Source organism: Chrysemys picta, chromosome 6, assembly GCF_011386835.1.
Source record: "Chrysemys picta bellii isolate R12L10 chromosome 6, ASM1138683v2, whole genome shotgun sequence".
NCBI classification, from domain to species: Eukaryota; Metazoa; Chordata; order Testudines; family Emydidae; genus Chrysemys; species Chrysemys picta.
Genome location: NC_088796.1, coordinates 48855242 through 48873951, shown reverse-complemented (window position 1 = coordinate 48873951; position 18710 = coordinate 48855242). Strand labels below are relative to the sequence as shown.

General features: G+C 43.3%; 1 protein-coding gene across 19 annotated transcripts in view; it reads left to right on the top strand.

Moving 5' to 3' along the window:
* TNPO1 (transportin 1) overlaps positions 1-18710 on the top strand; it is a 157555-nt gene that overhangs the window by 42061 nt on the left and 96784 nt on the right. For all 19 annotated transcript variants that reach the window (XR_010602195.1, XR_010602193.1, XR_010602194.1 and 16 more), the window contains one exon: positions 4950-5099. Coding sequence is in view for 12 of the 19 variants with exons in the window: in XM_005288230.5 (XP_005288287.2) it covers positions 4950-5099 (150 nt within the window). In the remaining 7 variants the exon portion in view is untranslated. The remainder of the gene's footprint in view (positions 1-4949; positions 5100-18710) is intronic.

Here is an 18710-nt window from a genome sequence, read left to right as displayed (position 1 = left end):
CTGGAGCACAATACCGTATAACTTTCAATACTGTATAACTTTCGATACTTCCTGTTGACTCCTTACCATATCCTAGACTAATAAACCTTCTAGCCCAGGATATTATTGTGGCGGAGTTAACTGGAATCATCCAAAAGTTATTTTTAAAAATAACGAATTACATTTGTTTTTAAAAAGGGAGAGAGGGGATTGGAGAGGAAAAACAGGGATTTCAATGGGAGCTGCTTAGATAATCTTTGGAAACAAAGCATCTTTGTTTCAGATCTGTGTGTTTTAAAACAAACAGGGTTTTATGACTAAATTTATTTGAGTTTTAATGATTCTTGATAGGCTAAGTATGATTTAATAATTTGGGGTCTCTATTTCAGTTACCTTTTATGAATCATTAGTAATCAACCTCTTGTCTATATACCATTGGTACTTAGTAACTTTTCTTTTTAAATGCCCTATCTGACATGAATGAATTACTGTAATGCAAATAGACTGACATATAATTGAGCGAGCAAAGCAGAGCCCTGCACTCGAGAAAATTTGCCTGTTTGTCAAGCAATAACTTTTCAAAAGAGCATCTGATCAATTGTGGGGAATGTTCCAGATGTTAATGGGCAGAAGCCTATTGATTTTGGTGAAAAATCAAAAAACTGGAAAACCTGATTTTCTCTAAAATCAGATCCATCAAGTGCCCAATTGGTGCTCCCTCAGGAAGCTCTCTGGTGCTTCCTGCTGCTACCTGTAAATGGCTAGCTGTAATGCATGTAGTTTCGCACTTAGTTGTTTATATAGGCTGAGCTGTACACCCAGGTGTACTCGTGGGTGGGGGTGGTTTCCAGCTGCCCAAGATGGGCCTGCATTTGCGCATAAATAGTTGTCCAACACACCGAGGCTGGCCTACATTAGCAATGATGTGCACGACCCTAGTTTGACTCTTATTTTATCTGGAAATAAACATAGAATCATAGAACTGGAAGGGACCATGAGAGGACCTCTAGTCCAGTCCCCTGCACTCATGGCAGGACTAATTATTATCTAGACCATTCTAGATGTCTAGAATATGTGGCATCCCCTTAATTTATTCCATGGTGGATGCTAGATGCGAACACCCTTTTGACTCTTCTAAATTTGTACTCCATGTGTTTTCGTTCTTGTATTTTGTTTCACCTTGCGCATGCCTCAGCATGTTTTGTAGTTAGTATTGTTGGGAGTATCATAGAATCATAGAATATCAGGGTTGGAAGAGACATCAAGAGGTCATCTAGTCCAACCCCCTGCTCAAAGCAGGACCAATTCCCAACTAAATCATCCCAGCCGGGGCCTTGTCAAGCCGGGCCTTAAAAACCTCCAAGGAAGGAGACTCCACCACCTCCCTAGGTAACGCATTCCAGTGCTTCACCACCCTCCTAGTGAAATAGTGTTTCCTAATATCCAACCTGGACCTCCCCCACTGCAACTTGAGACCATTGCTCCTTGTTCTGTCATCTGCCACCACTGAGAACAGCCGAGCTCCATCCTCTTTTGAACCCCCCTTCAGGTAGTTGAAGGTTGCTATATAGGTATAGGTATATGAAGGTATAGAATTACCTTTATTTTTTTTTCCTTCTCCACTTTTCTGGGGAGCTTATTTGGCTTGGCTGGGCATGCCTTGTTCCCAGATTTTTAAACACTGTCAAGAGGCTATCCCAACCAGCAATGTCCACTCTCTGTATCTGTTACATTTTTGGGAGATATGGGACTCTCCCAAGTAACTTTTGCCTGGCTCTGAAATGTAGAGTTTGGAAGAATCAGGAGACCAACTGAAGCTGCTGATGATGGAGCACTCCCTTTGGCCTGCTTCTGAGTCAGGTGAGGAGACCCTCTGTACATTTTGTCTCTGGAGAGATTCATTGCCCCTTCAACTTTGGCTAATATATTGCATAAAAAGGAGAAGATCTTGGAGGACTCAGGGAAGGCTCTGAAGAGGAGTGTGGTCTCCCACCACTAGGAGCCAGCTCCCAAGGAAGTCCCAATTTTCTTCTAGGTGTATGGTGTTGAGGCCTAGAACTCTTCACTTGGTGCCATGGAGGCGAAAGACACTTCCTCCAGTACCAGTGGAGCAGGGAGATCCCGCAGCACTTTGGAGAATCATGGTGCCAGCAGGGCCCCAGCACAGTCTGTTTCAGACTTAGCAACAGTGTCTTCATGCTAGGCTCCGTCAGTACCAACAAAATCAAAGCATGCAGCTTCAGAGCCAACTCACTCCAAACCAACAGTACTGCTCAGATCAATTGCTACATCAGTACTGATCCAGTCAGTACAGTAGGAATTCCGTTACTCCAGGGACCTGTCAGTGTTAGACAAGCCAGAGTCCCACTACATGTGGGTAGTGATAGTCTCAGAACTGAGACCCCAATCTCCAGATTACCAACGCTTCCTGATACCACAGGATTCTTCACCCCCTGTCCCCTCACCCACCACCACCACATTGAAGGACACTCAGTAGGATGAGGGAGGCATTCGGTCAATCTCCTCCTTATCAGTGTGGGGTTCCCCTCTGCATCATTACAGGAATCCATACTTTGACAAGGACCCTCGCCCACATCAGGGGTTGTGGGATCAGTCCTTGGTACTATCCTCTCTCCTGTAGGGGCCTCCTCTATGGCCATACTGGCATCGTTGGGTAGCATATTGGCAGCACTTTGACAGACTTCTAGCTCCACTGCACCAGGAGACTATGGTCACTATCTCCTCCACCAACCCCCTAACACCTTTGTTAGGACAGGAGGCTAGGGTGGACAAAGAGGCTATCTCTCAAGCCCCTATTTCGTCTTAGCCTCCAGACGAGGCAGTCATGCCACCACCACTATCAATGGCTATTTTTTTTTTTTTTTTTTTTAAACTCCGTTCCAGAACCTTGTGAATTGGAGGAGCTGGTAAGTATAGAACCTGGATAGCAAAAACTGGAAACTGATTCGATGGTTTTGTTTTTCTAAGAAATGCCTCTCCTACCAAGATAATCATGACTTTCTCTTATCTTGAGATCACCCCCGGGAAGATAGAAAGGCATACATCTTCACTACCAGAGGAAGGCATCTTGTAGCGACCCTAGGTTCAGGCCTCCTCTGGAGCAAACATTGACATATTATGATGTACTTGTGGCAAACAAGTTTATTGTGGGCATTCCCCACAATAATGGAATATCATTTCTGTCCTGGAACTGGGCAAGGACCATTCATGGTTGGCCACTGATTGTCTGTTCAGGAAGCCTGCTACAGTTGTTTATGGCTCTGGAGAGCTTGAGGATCATTGGGCACTTGGGTACCAATTTCAGAAGTAGACAGCTTCCAGATACATGGGTTAGAAATAGGTGCCCCTTTTCTTCTTCACGTACTGCATGGCTGCCGTGTGGTCTTGACTATCTGCACTATGGAATTTTGGAAGACAAGTAGAAACGTTACATAGACCAGCCTGATGGTTCTGAGCTCTAAGCCATTCATCTGGTCAGCCCCTTTCTTTTGGTCAGAAGATAGATGACACTAAGTAGTTGCCTTGGATGGCTATAGAAGCTGGCTCATGGGAAGTGCTATACAGACCAGTGTGTGTGATCACTTCTGCTGCTCTAACTACCGGTAGTTAATCTAAATCTGATGAAAAGTGTCTTAACATGTGCCACTCTGGAAAAATTGGGTCTCTTCTTTCTGTGGATCCTAGTCTAACAAGTGATATAATAACTTTCAGCTTCTGGTATTTCAAATTTCAAGCGTTCTAGAAATGATGTGAACAGCTATATTTCTTTGGTGGCTGATTTTATTGAGCTTTGTACTTTAGCCTTGTTCTCTATTCTAAGTGCTGAAATAGTATTTTTCAGTGTTCTCATTAAAAAAATCTATTTATGGACCTTCTTAACTCTTTATGGTGGGGGGGACTTTGCTTTTGGGTCAAGGTTTTTCATGCCATCTTTATTAAAATTTCTAAAAGGTGGTTTTGTGTTTATACTGCTCTTTGCTTTAACCTGAGACGTTAAATATTTATTCCTTGATGTAATCTAATTGATATCATGTGTATTGAGTGGTTGAATGTTTCTATAGAAACTTGTAGACAAGTTCTTGCCTCCTAGGCATTTGAAATCTAAGGGTTTTTTATAATTTATCGGGAAACTAAAGGCAAAGATAGGTAAACCCAGAAAATCCAAAAGGGATGTGAGCTTTGATTATTCTATATCTAGCCAAGTGGATTCATGGGGAAACAGACACCACTTCATAACTTTCTTTTTGTCAAGAGCTTTAATTAAAATGTTATGTAATATGAATCCTAGTGTAACAAAATAAATATTGGGACACAGCATGGTTTCCTCCGTTTGGAATAGCTAGGTCTGAAGAACCTTGTTTGTTCAGTAATATGACGTGTACTACTTACTCTTGGGGCTTTATTGCACTTGTCCCTACATCACTTCTAATCTCTCTTGCTTGGCTTGCAAGACAAGGAAGAGAAACTGAATCCAGATGTTTTGCAGTACACACCACTACCACAAGGCTGCTTAATTTAATACAGTTGTCAGTAGACATGAGAGATTTTATTTCTAATTCTGAAACTATTGCTAGTAGTTAGCCTTAGCTTCATCCATGGATATTTTACCCTCTATTGCAACTATTGTCTTTAAAAGCAGAACTGGAGATACATCTCTACCCCGATATAACGCTGTCCTCGGGAGCCAAAATATCTTACCGCATTATAGGTGAAACCGTGTTATATCGAACTTGCTTTGATCCGCCTGAGTGTGTAGCCCCGCCCCCCGGAGCACTGCTTTACTGTGTTATATTCAAATTTGTTTTATATCTGGGTAGAGGTGTACTGAAATTTAGTGGTACCAAACGTGTGTATGATTCTTCCCTTTGAAAGAGTACATAATTCTATAAATTTGATAGTGTCCTATACACCCAGTGAAATCTGAAAGTAATTTTATTGTATTGTTGCAGATGAACCCACACGGTCCCTGAGTGGTCTCATCTTGAAGAATAACGTGAAAGCGCATTTTCACAACTTTCCAAATGGAGTAACAGACTTCATCAAGAGTGAATGTCTAAACAACATTGGTGACTCCTCCCCATTAATTAGAGCAACTGTAGGTGAGTTTCCAGATACAAATTTTCTGTTATTGTTGGTAGTTCTTCCAGCTTTCTTGTTGTATTTCTTACCTCTGATGTATAAATAGGGAGAATCTGAGTTACTTCTACATCTGTAACATACTGACATTATCTGCATGATCAGTCAGAGCTAAATTAAAGTGGTGTACGAAGTATGATACTGTCAAAACTAATGTGTTTTGAACGCAACATACGGATGAGACTGAAATGCAGTTTAATATTACATCTGTGTAAAGTTTTCTTTATCGGGCTCATGAGACGTAAACTTCTGACTTGTTCCCTTCTTATTTAAAGTTGAATTGAGAATTCAAGCTCATAATTTTTGACATAAGTGTCATCATTTAAGGCCAGAAGGGACCACTCAGTAGGTCCATTAGTATGACTTTCTGCATGTCACGGTCCCATTAAATTTTCACACAGCTACCCTTGTATTAAGCCCAAAGGCTTCAGTTAGGCTAAAGCATTTCAGTCCTCAAAAGACTAAACCACAGGCATAAAACAGGAGAGAGCAAGGTGCCACCAATGCTCAAGGTCCCTGCAGTGGGGTTGGTTTAATTTTGAGTAGGTGGGAGATGCCCAGATGATTCCAGCAGGTGCCCCAGGCTACAAAGAGAGATGAAAAATACTACTCTAAAATACATCTAGCCAGCTGCACATTGAGGAAAAAAATTCCTTTCTGATTCCCTGCTGGTGATTGGATAGAGAGCCCTGAAACATGAGGTTGCTGGTTCTACTGGTTACTAATTTCATAACTGTCCCTAAGTTTTGCATCTAAAATTGGAATGAGATGAATGACTGTTTCAAAATAATATTTAACTTTCTGTTGACTACAGCATTGAAACATCTTCTTATATCAGCTGACATTTTGTAGCAGCATCTATACATTTTTTTTTTCTAGTGAATTGTACTGTGGTAGAGACAATAGGGACAAATCAAGAGTAGGGCACCATTGTACTGTGTTGTACAAATGCACAGAAAGTGACCGTTCCTGTTCTGAAGCACTTACAATGAGAGACACAACAAATGAACCAGACAAAAAACCCCAAAACTTTAAGTTCTAGCCTTTTTTGTTGAACTTTTGTCTAACTTATTAATGTTTTAAATACTTGTGTTATTTCTGTTATATTTCAAACAGTAGAAAAGTCACTGTTTGACCAAATTTAGTCTGTCTCCTGTCAGAGAGAGAGTTTCTGAAAATGGAATATTGCTATTTGTGTCCTAGCTGGTGGGCTTTTTGGAGGGTGAGGGGGAGTTTGTATCTATAATCTTGACTGATTACTTACTAACTGAGGAGTTAGGTTTATTAGAGAGAAATTTGCTGTGTGTCTGATCCCTCAAGTCCATTTCTGTATAGATTCCCCTCTCTTCTCCCCTCCCCCCCCCGGCTGTTTTGGGAGGGGAGAAGAGAGGGCAAGTTTCTGCATGTCTTCTGCTCTCAGGGCTTAGAAATGCCTAAGATCCTCTCTGCTGGCTCTCATGTACCTCAAAGGAGTAATCAGTGGAGCTGGTTAAGGAGTGCATTTCAGCTCCTGTGTGGCCTGCTGTTTGTAGCTCACACTGGAAAAGAGAACCCAGTTGCTCCTTTGAAGTGGATTTGCTTGTCTCCTGATGGAACTGTAGTAATAGGGGTGAGACAAGGCATTATTTGTAGCACCCTGTCACTTATGTTGCTGCAGCATTAAACACCTTCTGTTGGGGGATCATGAGCACCTGGGTGGTAATCACTGGGTTATTGATGTAATTGGGAGGATAGAAATGGAAGGAACAGGGAGCAAGGGGAAGCTCAGAAGGAAAGCTAGGAGGGTGAGCCTGGACTGAGGAGCGAAGGTTGTGGGGAAGCCTTCCTTTTCTGTAAGCTTGCATTAAACCAAGATAATTTTGTAAATACACACCTTGGTGAAAGGGTAGCAACCTGGTGTCTGTTAGTGACCATGAGACTACATGAGCTGGCCAGGCAGTGAAGTACACTGGGTGGGTGATTGAGGAACCCTGTGACAAGGGGTTTGGAGTGCGCCTGGATTTATAATGTAGCTATTTTTGTGCGTTGAAGGATTCTTGCAAAGATTCTTGGGCACATAACTCTGAAGATGAATACCAGCTACCTAGTTCTTTGTCTAGGCTAGAATGACACTTGAGTGCTGAGGCACCTACTTCAGGGCTGCTGTCCATCACAACCTCAACTGCAGGTTCCCCACAGATTCCTGCCAGTCACGGCCTGGCTCTTGGTGGGGACATTTGACACTAGCCAAACCTAAGAAGCCCATTGCTAAGCCGTGTCAGTCTGCTAGGCTGCCACGTTGGCACTGAGCAACCAAGCACCAATAATTGCCCAGGCTCCTATTGAACTTACTTATGGAGTTAGCCTCTGCTCCTCTAGCATCAGCAATAGTTCCCTTCCTTCAAAAAGAGAGGAGAAGACAGAACATTGCACCATGAAGGTGGTACCAAAGAAAAAGATGCTGCTGCTGCTCCTCCTCATTGGCTAATCTGGTGCTGAGCTCTTCAGTGCTAAGCAGGCTGGAACAATGCCGTCTCCAACTCCTGGCATGGGAGCTATTGGAGCCAAGCCAGTTGATGCTAGTCTCTGAGAGGTGGCGCTATTTGAGAATCCCCATGATCCCTTCTGTCTCTGTGTTTGGCACTGGGCCTTCTGCTCAGATATTGGCTCCTTAGCTTACATGCTGTTGCCTCGTCACCCAGCCTCATCTATGAGATTACAGTGTTCTGAGACTGGCCCAGAAATTCCCTTAGTGCTCTCTGGAATAGGATTTGAGGGCCCAATGCCAATGTTGACATTGGGTTTTGATTTGCAATAGCCCACCATGTGTCGATGGGGCCCTGGTGAGATGTAATGCAGGGTCCTTGTGCATTTGTTAATGTGGTCTCTCATACAAGAGTCTATCCAGGTTCTTATTGATTGACTGGCCCCAAACATCTAAACTGAAAGATGATGGGATGCTTCATTAGCACCAACACTGTTAACACAGCCTACAGCACTGACTTTGGTACAAGGTGACCTGATTTTTCAGTGATACCTTCCCCAACTCTCACATGTCACTACACCAGTGACTGATGTGGGGGTTGATGTCCATTTGGATGATGATTTCCCTTATTGGGGCCATCACTTGATGCCACCTGTGACTATAAACAGTTTAAGGAGCGTCACATTCCACATGCTTCCCAATTTGCCAACAGATATTACAGTGGTGGAAACTCCTGATTCCTTCTTTGACATATTAAAAGTCCAGGTAGGTTGGTTTTTGTTTTTAAATCCTTTGCTAGTTATCCACTGACTCTTTCTGCTTCCTTGAAATGGGGTTCTTCAGCCCATCTGTCCTAAGCCTCCAGAAACATCACTGACCCCTGAGATACTTAAACACACCTATCTCCCAGAACTACACCCAAAAGGTGTGAAGCTTTTGGTTTACAGTCAGACTCTCTCAGGGGCGTAGGTGAAGTAGTCAACATACAAACTTTTCACAATCTAACAGCTTTTGGTCTTTTTTATACCTCCTCACGTGACACAGAAGATAGTATAGATCATACAAAACAATAAACATCTGAAACGGCAATGTCTCACATTCTAGCTAACTCTTTTCTTGTGAGTCATGGGTGTGCCATTAGTGTCCAGGTAGGCAGGATGTCCCCTGTCTCTTGCAGGCTGTTACATGGTGAGTAGTCTGTCCCTTATGTACTGGAGAAGGTCTCCAAGCAGACCTGCCTCTGCCCTTTTAAAACCTTCAGCCCCCTGTACCAGATGACACCCATGTCAGTTTCCCCATACGAGCACAAACCCCTGTCAGGTAACCTTGTTGCCAAGGTCGCTTTCCCACGGCTAAACCAGTTTTTTCGAGCGGGGACCAATCCTTTGTCTGGACAAATTTCCAGCAACTGAGAAATTAAGTCAGCTATCATCTGTTGTTTTTGCCACCAACCTGTGGAATTTTCAACCTAACACTGAGGCAAACCAGCCATAGAGAAGAGAAAAAAGACTGCACAAAATGGAATTTGCAGCCTGACACAGATGTGTAGGATGCATAATTAATAAATTGTATAAGTATTACCAATTCATCTCAAACCTGAGTTAGCCTGCCAAGTTAGTTTTGAGGCTGATAGGTCACAGGACATCCCCAACTTTTTTCTCCTCGTATAACTGCTTACATATGAAGCCATTACATTACAGGGTGACTAAGCAGCACATCCCAAATGCAGGCAAGTTGAGCAGGCTAACTGTTCTACACCAGCTTCTGCAACTACTAGTGGGAAATCAAGAACATTTATATTAAAAGGAGTCAATTCACTTTGAGTGCCTTAAACCCCTCCTGCTCCTACAGATGCCTCCAATGTGGGCAGGGGAGGGGCATTACCAAGAACTACACGTACATGGCAGTTGTGATATCAGGGAGCAAAGCTCTACATGTGCCTTCTGGAACTCAGGGCAGTTAGCTGGGACCTGAACCTTTCTATCACTAAATCAACACCAAGTGATACGGGTCCTGATGAGCATCACCATGGCCATGTAATACATAAACAAGAAGGGATCTACTTCCTACCCATCTGTACAAAAGCAGAGAAACGCTGGTATTGGTGCACCAAACACCAGATCCGCCCTATAATTACATCTTGTTGAGACCAATGTGCAATCAGACTTCCTCAGCAGGAGAAAGCAGGATCCAAATGTGTGGTCCATGCAGCCTTCAGGAGACTGGAAACCTGAAAGTGGATCTCTGCTTCCCGAGGAAACATGAAGTGCCTTTTATGCTGCAGAAGAGCAGGCCAGGGACAAGAAGTTATTGGATTTTTTTTCTGGACTGGAGCAAAGGTTTATGTATCTTCCCTCAATCCCACTCATTCTCAGTGCTATAGGAAATCAAGAGACAGCAGTAGCTATTCTAGTGTTCCCAGTGTGTCTGGTCCCAGAGCTGGTATACTGAGCCCTTGCTGCTCTCCCTGCAACATCCTTTCCCACTTCCACAATCTCTAGACCTTTTGTTTCTGTGGAATAGCTGGGCACTTCACTGCTACCTAGAGAAACTCCCACCTGTTGGCCTGGATAACACTGCTCTACAGCCAAAATGCTTCTGAAATAAATGTAGTCAAAGTTTACTAATTCTGGGTCACTGAGAACGAAAATGATGCTTAAAATTGTTGATTGGCTCTAGATTTCAAGATATGCTATTGGGTCAGTATATACGACCCTTGACTTGGGAATGGTGGAGGATAAGTGAGTTATAAAGGGAAGGGATCTCAATTTAAACCAGAAATGACTAAAATACATCTTTGACTGGATCTATGAATAAATCTATGACTGGGTTTGGACAGTACTTGCTTTTTAGGCAAAACAATGAATGATGCAATCTGAAGCTGGTATTGCGTCATACATGGTATGAATTGCATCATGTTATTCCTAGAAGTCATGGATGATGCAGTCATAACGAAGCTTACATCACTCTGCTGAACAAATTACCCTATATAAGCTCTAGAAATCATACAGTGTCGTGCTCTCATTTTTCAGTGTTTGATTTTGCAAAGGGACACATTTCTGTTTAGCCAAAGTGAGCAGAGATGCCTCGTACTGGTGTGAACAGTGCAGATAACTTCTGCTATGTTTGTGGTGAAGTGACTTTTGCATCACAAAAGCGCAGTATAACCACTGTGGTTAAGAAAGCCTATCACCTTTATTTTGACTGCAAAATTGGAGATCAGGACAAGAGGTGGGCCCCACACATATGCTGCAACACTTGTGCAACAAATCTTCGCCAGTGGTTGAACAGGAAAAGGAAATCTATGCCTTTTGCAGTGCCAATGATTTGAAGAGAGCCAACAGATCATACCAGCAATTTTCTTCTGCATGGTGCCTCCAGTTGGGAAAGGTGTGTCAAAGAAGAAAAAGTGGACTGTGCATTATCCAAACATTCAGCTATACGCCCAGTACTGCACGGAGAAGGACTGCCGGTTCCTGATGCACCAGAATCATTCTCACTTGAGTCAGACGAGGAAGAGAGAGGAGATGAAACTTCTGGTCCTGAACCATCAATGTCACAGGACCCACATTTTCTCCCATCCTCCTCCTCCTCTGAACCACACCTCATAACACAAGGTGAACTGAATGACCTTGTCAGGGATTTGGAACTACCCAAGAGTAAGGCAGAGCTGTTGGGCTCCGGACTACAGCAGTGGAACCTCCTGGCAGGTGATGTTAGGGTTTCCATGTTCCGTGACCGCCAAAAGGATCTTGTCCCATTCTTCTTCATGGAAGGTGATCTTGTAGCCTGCAACAACATCAATGGTGTGATGGCGGCCCTCAACATCGTTCACGATCCAGATGAGTGGAGACTGTTCATTGATTCATCGAAGACTAGTCTTAAAGCTGTTTTACTGCATAATGGCAATGTTTTGCCATCAATTCCAGTTGGTCATGCAGTCCATATGAAGGAAACCTATGACAACATGAAACAACTTTTGAGGTGCATGAACTATGACCAACATCAGTGGCAGCTTTGGCGATTTGAAGGTTGTTGCTCTCTTGCTTGGTCTGCAGACTGGATACACAAAGTACTGCTGTTTTCTCTGCGAATGGGATAGTCGTGCAAGAGATTCCCACTACATCAAGAAAGATTGGCCACTCCGACAGTCATTGGAGCCTGGGAGGAAAAGTGTTCAGCATCCACCACTTGTTGAATCAAGGAAGATTTTGTTACCACCCTTACACATCAAGCTGGGTCTGATGAAGAACTTTGTCAAGGCCATTGACAAAACACAAGCAGCTTTCAAGTACCTCCGTGGAAAATTTCCAAGGTTAAGTGAAGCTAAGATAAAGTAAGGTGTCTTTGTTGGTCCTCAGATTCGTGAACTTCTTCGAGATGATGCATTTGACCATGCACTGCGTGGCAAGGAAAAGACGGCATGGAAAGCCTTCCAGTTAGTAGCAATACATTTTCTCGGAAACAACCAGGCAGACAACTACAGGTTGTTGATGGAAAACCTCCTCAAGGCATACAAAAGCCTTGGTTGCAACATGTCACTAAAGATACATTTTTTGCACTCTCATCTAGATTTTTTTCCACCGAACTGTGGAGCAGTGAGCGCCGAGCACGGCGAGCGATTTCACCAGGACATTGCAACAATGGAGAAACGCTGTCAGGGCAAATGGAGCCCATCAATGCTTGCAGACTATTGCTGGACAGTGACAAGAGATGCTCCATTTAATGAATACAAGAGACAAGCCAAGAAGCGCCCAGTAGACACTGAATAGGACTAAACTATGTACATAATAGTTTTGTCTTTTGTTTCATAATAAATTTTATTTAAATAAGCCTTTTGCTGATTTTTAAAGTGTTACGTAAACAGGACAGGTGAAATCTTATCATGTAAAGCAACCATAAACACATGAAAAGACCTAGGTTTACAATTTATGATTAAAACTCTATCTACACACTATACATAGACATAAAATGTAAAAACTTAAATATCTTAGAAACAGTAGCCAATCAGTTGTTTTAATTGTCATATTTGAATTCAGCACATCAAAATACATAATAAATAGCGCATTTTATCTCTGAAGCAGACGACTTCTCAAAAATTGTAGACCAGTGTAATCTGAGAGAATGCAAGAAATCTTCCTGCAGTTGAGAAGTTTTCTTATCTTCAAAAATGGAAGAGATTCTCCATGTGGTCCAGCAACAAGAATCTTTTTCCTGCCCATAGGGGGAATCCCTGCTATATTGGAAAACTTGTGACCAGTCCTTGAGGTATAACTAGTATCTCTGTAAAAGTACAACTCGTGGCTATCTCAGCTGATTATGAGCATGTGCAGTGCAAAATGGATTTTTTCCCCCTCAACCTACAGTACTCAGATTCTTATAAGGACTTAAGAAATGCTTTTCCTCAGAAGGGAACCATTTCCCTTCTGGAATTTTTATTTGGAGCTTGCCAAGCTAATGGGACTTCCCTTTAAACCTTTCAAGGGTGCCTTCCTAAAACTCGTGTCCCTTAAGACAACATTCTGGATAGCGGTTGCCTCAGCAAGTGTTTCAATTGCAGGGTCTAATGATGCTCCTCCCTACATTGTAGTGTGAATTGGCAAATTGATGCTTAGCTTGTTGTCTGAAGTGGTATAAGACTTATTATAGCCAGTGTATTCAACCCTATTTAAGGACAGGAAGTATATCTTCACAATCTAGATCATCTCAACCTATTTACCATTTTGGGCCGCATAGCAGCTCTGTTATGCTGGTCATATCCACGCTGTCTGTCTACACACACTCACTCACTCCCTCTCCCTCTCTGTATGGCCCTGAAGATGTCATATGGGCCGCAGCAATGTGCTGATTGGGCTGCAAGTGGCCTGCGGGTTGAGAACCACTGAGCTAGATGTTTAAAAGGAGCCAGATGCGTTTACATGCAGAAGAACACAGTTCCTTGTAAATAACCTGTCCTCATGGTAACAAACCCTGTGGGTGCACAGCTCAATGCAGGAGAGAGTGTGGAAGTGTAACAGAATTTTTATGCTTGCCCAAGCAGCTGCCCTACCCTGAACTACTGCAGTTTTTTCCGGTCTTAATTGATGTGATATATGTGCACATTTTTGGGGATTATGGGTGGGATTGGCCTACAGACATTTGTGTGCTGTGTGTAATACTCCAAAGGCTATTTTTTTTTTTTTTTTTTTTTTTTGCAACTTGCCTTACTGCCATTGGACTAGATTAGTTGCCATTTTCTAGTTTTGTTTCGTGCTGAAAGGTCATGTTAGTTTAATTATATTTTCTTATGTTTTGTAATTTTTATATGTAAGCTTGGTGACATGTATAGTGCATATTCTGCACCAAATCAGTTTGTGTGCAACTTTGTATACCATCTTTGTTCCTTTGGGAGTTTAGAAGCCTTTGTTTACTTTGTCCCATTGTTATCAAGATAGTAAGTTGGGTTATGCTGAAAACTGACAAGAGTTGAATATCTTGAGAAAGCTTTAAAAAGCGACAGAGTCCTGTGGCACCTTATAGACTAACAGACATATTGGATTATAAGCTTTCGTGGGTGAATACCCACTTTGTCAGGCGTCTGAAGTGGATATTCACCCACGAAAGCTTAGTCTATAAGGTGCCACAGGACTCTTTGTCGCTTTTTACAGATCCAGACTAACACGGCTACCCCTGTGATACTTGAGAATGCTTTGTCACTGTTGTAGGCAGAAATTCTTTAATTGTAAGAGCATTACAATATTTTATTTTTTTGAGAAGAAAAGGGAGACAAGATGCTTCCTGTTTGAACTGTGGCCTGAAACTCTTACAAAATTTAAAAAAATGCATTTAGGTGCTGAATCTGTTCTCTCCTCCCCTCTCCCCCCAATCATTTTTTTTAATTTATTTATTTTTAAAATTAACCCCTCGTACCACAGTCTTTCTTGGAGGCCATCTGCAAAGACTAACAGAATATTTGGAGGATGTCAGTGTTTCAACGGTTTACTCTTCTACCACTCACTTCCAAAATAGAGAGTGGCAGAATTTGTTTGCTTAGGGCTGCTTTAGTTTTAAATAAACTGACAAAATCAACAGACCTTCATGGATCTTTTGAATAGTTCCTTTCTAGAACTTTCAGCAAGAAAACTAGTAAGTCTAACACTGGAAATGTAGCTCATAGTAATATCAAAGAACTGTGTTCTACTGTTTCAAATGAATGTGTGGTTTGATTTATCTTAATCAGCAGAGCAGATTGCTACAAATATTTTAGAAGTGCTAGGTTTTGAACATTTTCTCTCTCAAAGAGAAATTTGTGCTACAGTCTAAAACAATTGCTTGAAAATCTAACTGAGTCCTGGGAATTTGTGAAATTTTGTAAATATATAATTATTATTTATTATTATTATTATTTTATTTTTAAATTATGGGGATTCTGACAATTAATGAGAAATGTCACCAGCATGGTTTTCTAAGTGCAGACCAAACAAATTCCCTTTACTCGTACCCCTTTGAAGTAGAGCTGTTTTAAAGGAAATTGCTAGAGTTTCTATTCTATGAAAGACTTTTAAAACCTAGCTAGGTAAATGGAAATGCAATTATGGAAAGAGTAACTTAGTTCTTCCTTTCTGTATTAAGATAATTCTTCAGCATAGATACTTCTCATATTTATGAATAGAAGTGCTTTAGAGCATTGACCTGCTAAACCCAGGGTTGTGAGTTCACTCCTTGAGGGGGCCATTTAGGGATCTGAGGCAAAAATCTGTCTGGGGATTGGTCCTGCTTTGAGCAGGGGGTTGGACTAGATGACCTCCTGAGGTCCCTTCCAACTCTGATATTCTAGGATTCTATGATTTCATGCATATTATAGTTGATGGAGACAAATAAGATTTAAGAAGGCTTATATGAACTGGGCTTCCATAGAGAAGCTAGCTTATACTACTTGATCAAGGCTCAGGTCAAAGCTCGTGTATATGAACACTTTTTGCACCCTGCATAGTTCAGTGTCTGGGCATCTTACTTGTTCAGTACCCTACCACCCTGGATGAAAGGGCATCCACCACTTCGGAGTGCAGCTCCCGCAACTGTTTAGCTGCTTAAGATCTTTCAGCAGCCAGACAGACTTGAAAGTTCCACCACGGGTAAATTGCTTGCTTTTTATTTCTTACTTTATTGGTTTTCTGTGGATGAGACATCCTTTATAGGCACCGCCCTGAGAAACTTTAAAGTGGGTGACTTCATCTATGACCAGGCTGCAGTCACTAACTGTTGTGAAATTCAGTTTTCAGCTGTTCAGGCTCATCTTCTAATGCAGACAGTCTTGACTGTAGTAGGTTCTATGGCCAGGTTTCCTCTGCATGACATCATCTTCAGCTGTAGAGTGCAAATGGAGTTTTTCTGTAGCTATGAGTGCTCCTCTCTCAGCCTTGTTCTTTCTTGGGAAAGGCTAAAAGATACAATGGGCATGAGATTCTGGCCTAAAACACCTTTAATGATGATATGATTATCATGAGGTGAGTTTGACCCAGTTCCCTCCTCAAAGTAAAAACTTTTCTCTGTAACAGGGTACACTGGCCCTTCAAAGACAGGCCTCAGACTAGGATTCTGTTGCTGCCTCAATCCAGGACAAAAAGTATTCTGGGGGGTTGTAGTTCTCCGATTGATGGGTTCTATAGCAGAGAACGCTGGGAAGGTAATCTGGGCTATAGACAAGTTCTCTTTTCTTACAAGAGGGAGCAACTTGGAGGTATTAGCAGGGCAGGTTCCAGGCACCAGCAAAGGAAGCAGGTGCTTGGGGCGGCCAATGGAAAGGGGTGGCATGTCCGGGTCTTTGGCGGCGGTCCCTCACTCCCTCTCGGAGGGAATGAAGCGGCGCGGTAGAGCTGCTGCCGATCACAGCCTTAGTTTTTTTTTCTAATTTTTTTTTTTTTTTTGGCTTCGCCGCTTGGGGCGGCAAAAAAGCTGGAGCTGGCCCTGGGTATTAGCAGCCTGTTGCTGGTCTGGCCAAGACCTGTAGTGCAGCTCTTAACAGAGAGGGAGTTGGGAAAAGAATTCAAGAGGGACTGGGGAGATGGTTTGTGAGAAAGAAAGGCATAAGAGATGGTTCTGAGAAAAGAGTGAAGTGAGAAAATTACTTCATTGTTTAGGGTCTTGGGGGCTCCCCTATGCATCAGTAGTGCAGCTTAGAGGGGGGGTTTAATGCTCTTGCATCAAGAGTAAAGGATAAGTTGTTGACTTTGCATGGGGAAAGAAAAATCTTTCCTGCACCGCTGAGGAAAAGCTGTGGCTCAAAAAGCAGAACTAGACAAAGGCTTTTTGTTGGACTCTGAACTTTTAATCTTTTGATGGAGAGGAGTTTGTAGTTTGGCCATAAGACTACTTGCCCATGTTGAATTGAGGGAGATTGTTGATCGCTGAGATAAGTGAGGCACAGTTGCACCTCTGAAGGATAGGCAACCTTCTTTTCTGTCTTTTGACCTAATATAAGACTAGAGACAAAGGATTCTAGCAGTGCTGTCACTTGAAGGAGTGGAAAAGAAACTCTCACCATTGCCTGCTACTGTCTATTATCCTTTTCAACTTCATAAAGAGAAATCTAGAAAGCTAAAAGATCTTTGACCTCCTCAGTTTCTTCACCACTAGAATAAGTGGGATGGGAGCTATTATTTAAACCTTTAGAGAAAGTAAAATTCCATGAGAAGCTCAAATGCTTGGGATGAAAATCTATATGAAGGCGTCTAAACATTAATTTGCACAGTCACTGTTCATTATTCTTTGAGCCTACATACTAAGGGTTTGAAACAAATTATAGCTATTTCCCCCCCACATCTGAGGGAATAAAAACTGACCAAAAGGTTGGCAAAACCACTAAATTACTTTCCTGAAGACCACTAGTGGAAGCATTGTAATCATACACAAGCGACACTGAGATTCAATCCAATGTCGCTGTGAATAACCTTTGTCAGTAGGTCAGAAGCCTTGAATTAGGTGACCAGACAGCAAGTGTGAAAAATCGGGACAGGGGGTGGGGGGTAATAGGAGCCTATATAAGAAAGACCCAAAAATCGGGACTGTCCCTATAAAATCGGGACATCTGGTCACTCTACCTTGAATAGGCTCTTGTATGCACACCCTGCAGATACTTTAGCTAACCAGCTCATGGCTACTTTTAAGATCTCTGGGGGGGTAAACTTTTTTTTGAAAAGCACCTGCATATGACAGTTGCTGAACTTGCAGAGTAAGAAGTCCCTCTCCTCTATAAAGCAACGATGAGGGAACTTTTGCTCTAGACCAGGGGTCTCAAACTCAAATGACCACGAGGGCCACATGAGGACTAGTGCATTGGCCCGAGGGCTGCATCACTGACACCTACCCCTTACTGCCCCCGACCCCACTCCACCCCTTCCATCAGGCACTGCCCCCATTCCAACCCCTTCCCGAAGTCCTCACCCCAACTCTGCCCCCTCCCTGCCCTCAGGGGGCGCAGGAGGGGTGCGGGGTTTGATGGGGACTCAGGGCAGGGAGTTGAGGTGCAGGAGGTGTGCAGGGTATGGCAGAGAGCTCAGGGCAGGGAATTGGGGTGTGGGGTGCAGGAGGAGTGAGGGGTGCAGCGGGGGTTGGGGTGCAGGGTGTGGCAGGGAGTTGGGGTGCGGGAGGGTGTGGGATGTGGCAGGGGGCCCTGGGGTGGGATGTGGGCTCCGGCCCGGCGCCGCTTACCTAAAGCAGCTCCGGGGTGGCAGCACCGTGGCCAGGGCAGGCTGCCTGCCCGCCCTAGCCCTGCTCCGCTCTGCTCCAGGAAGCAGCTGGAGTCCGGGGGGGGGGGCGGGGGGCGGGGGGGAACGGCGCCATGTGCTGCTCTTGCTTCTCCAGGTACCTTCCCCAAAGCTCCTATTGGCCTTGGTTCCCCTTTCCCAGCCAATGCGAGCTGCGAGGGGGCAGTGCCTGGAAGAGAGCACGTAGCCCTCTACGCCCCGCCCGGGGCTGCAGGGACGGTAGTACTTAGAAAGGACACTAAGCCTGAGTGGCTAAAAAGCAGTAGGACAGACCTGTAAAGAAAAGGGCTTTTTTTTTTTTTCTTTTTAAAAGCCCCAGACAATGCCAGTATCTAGTCCAGCTGCTTCAGGGAGCGGTGAGGGGC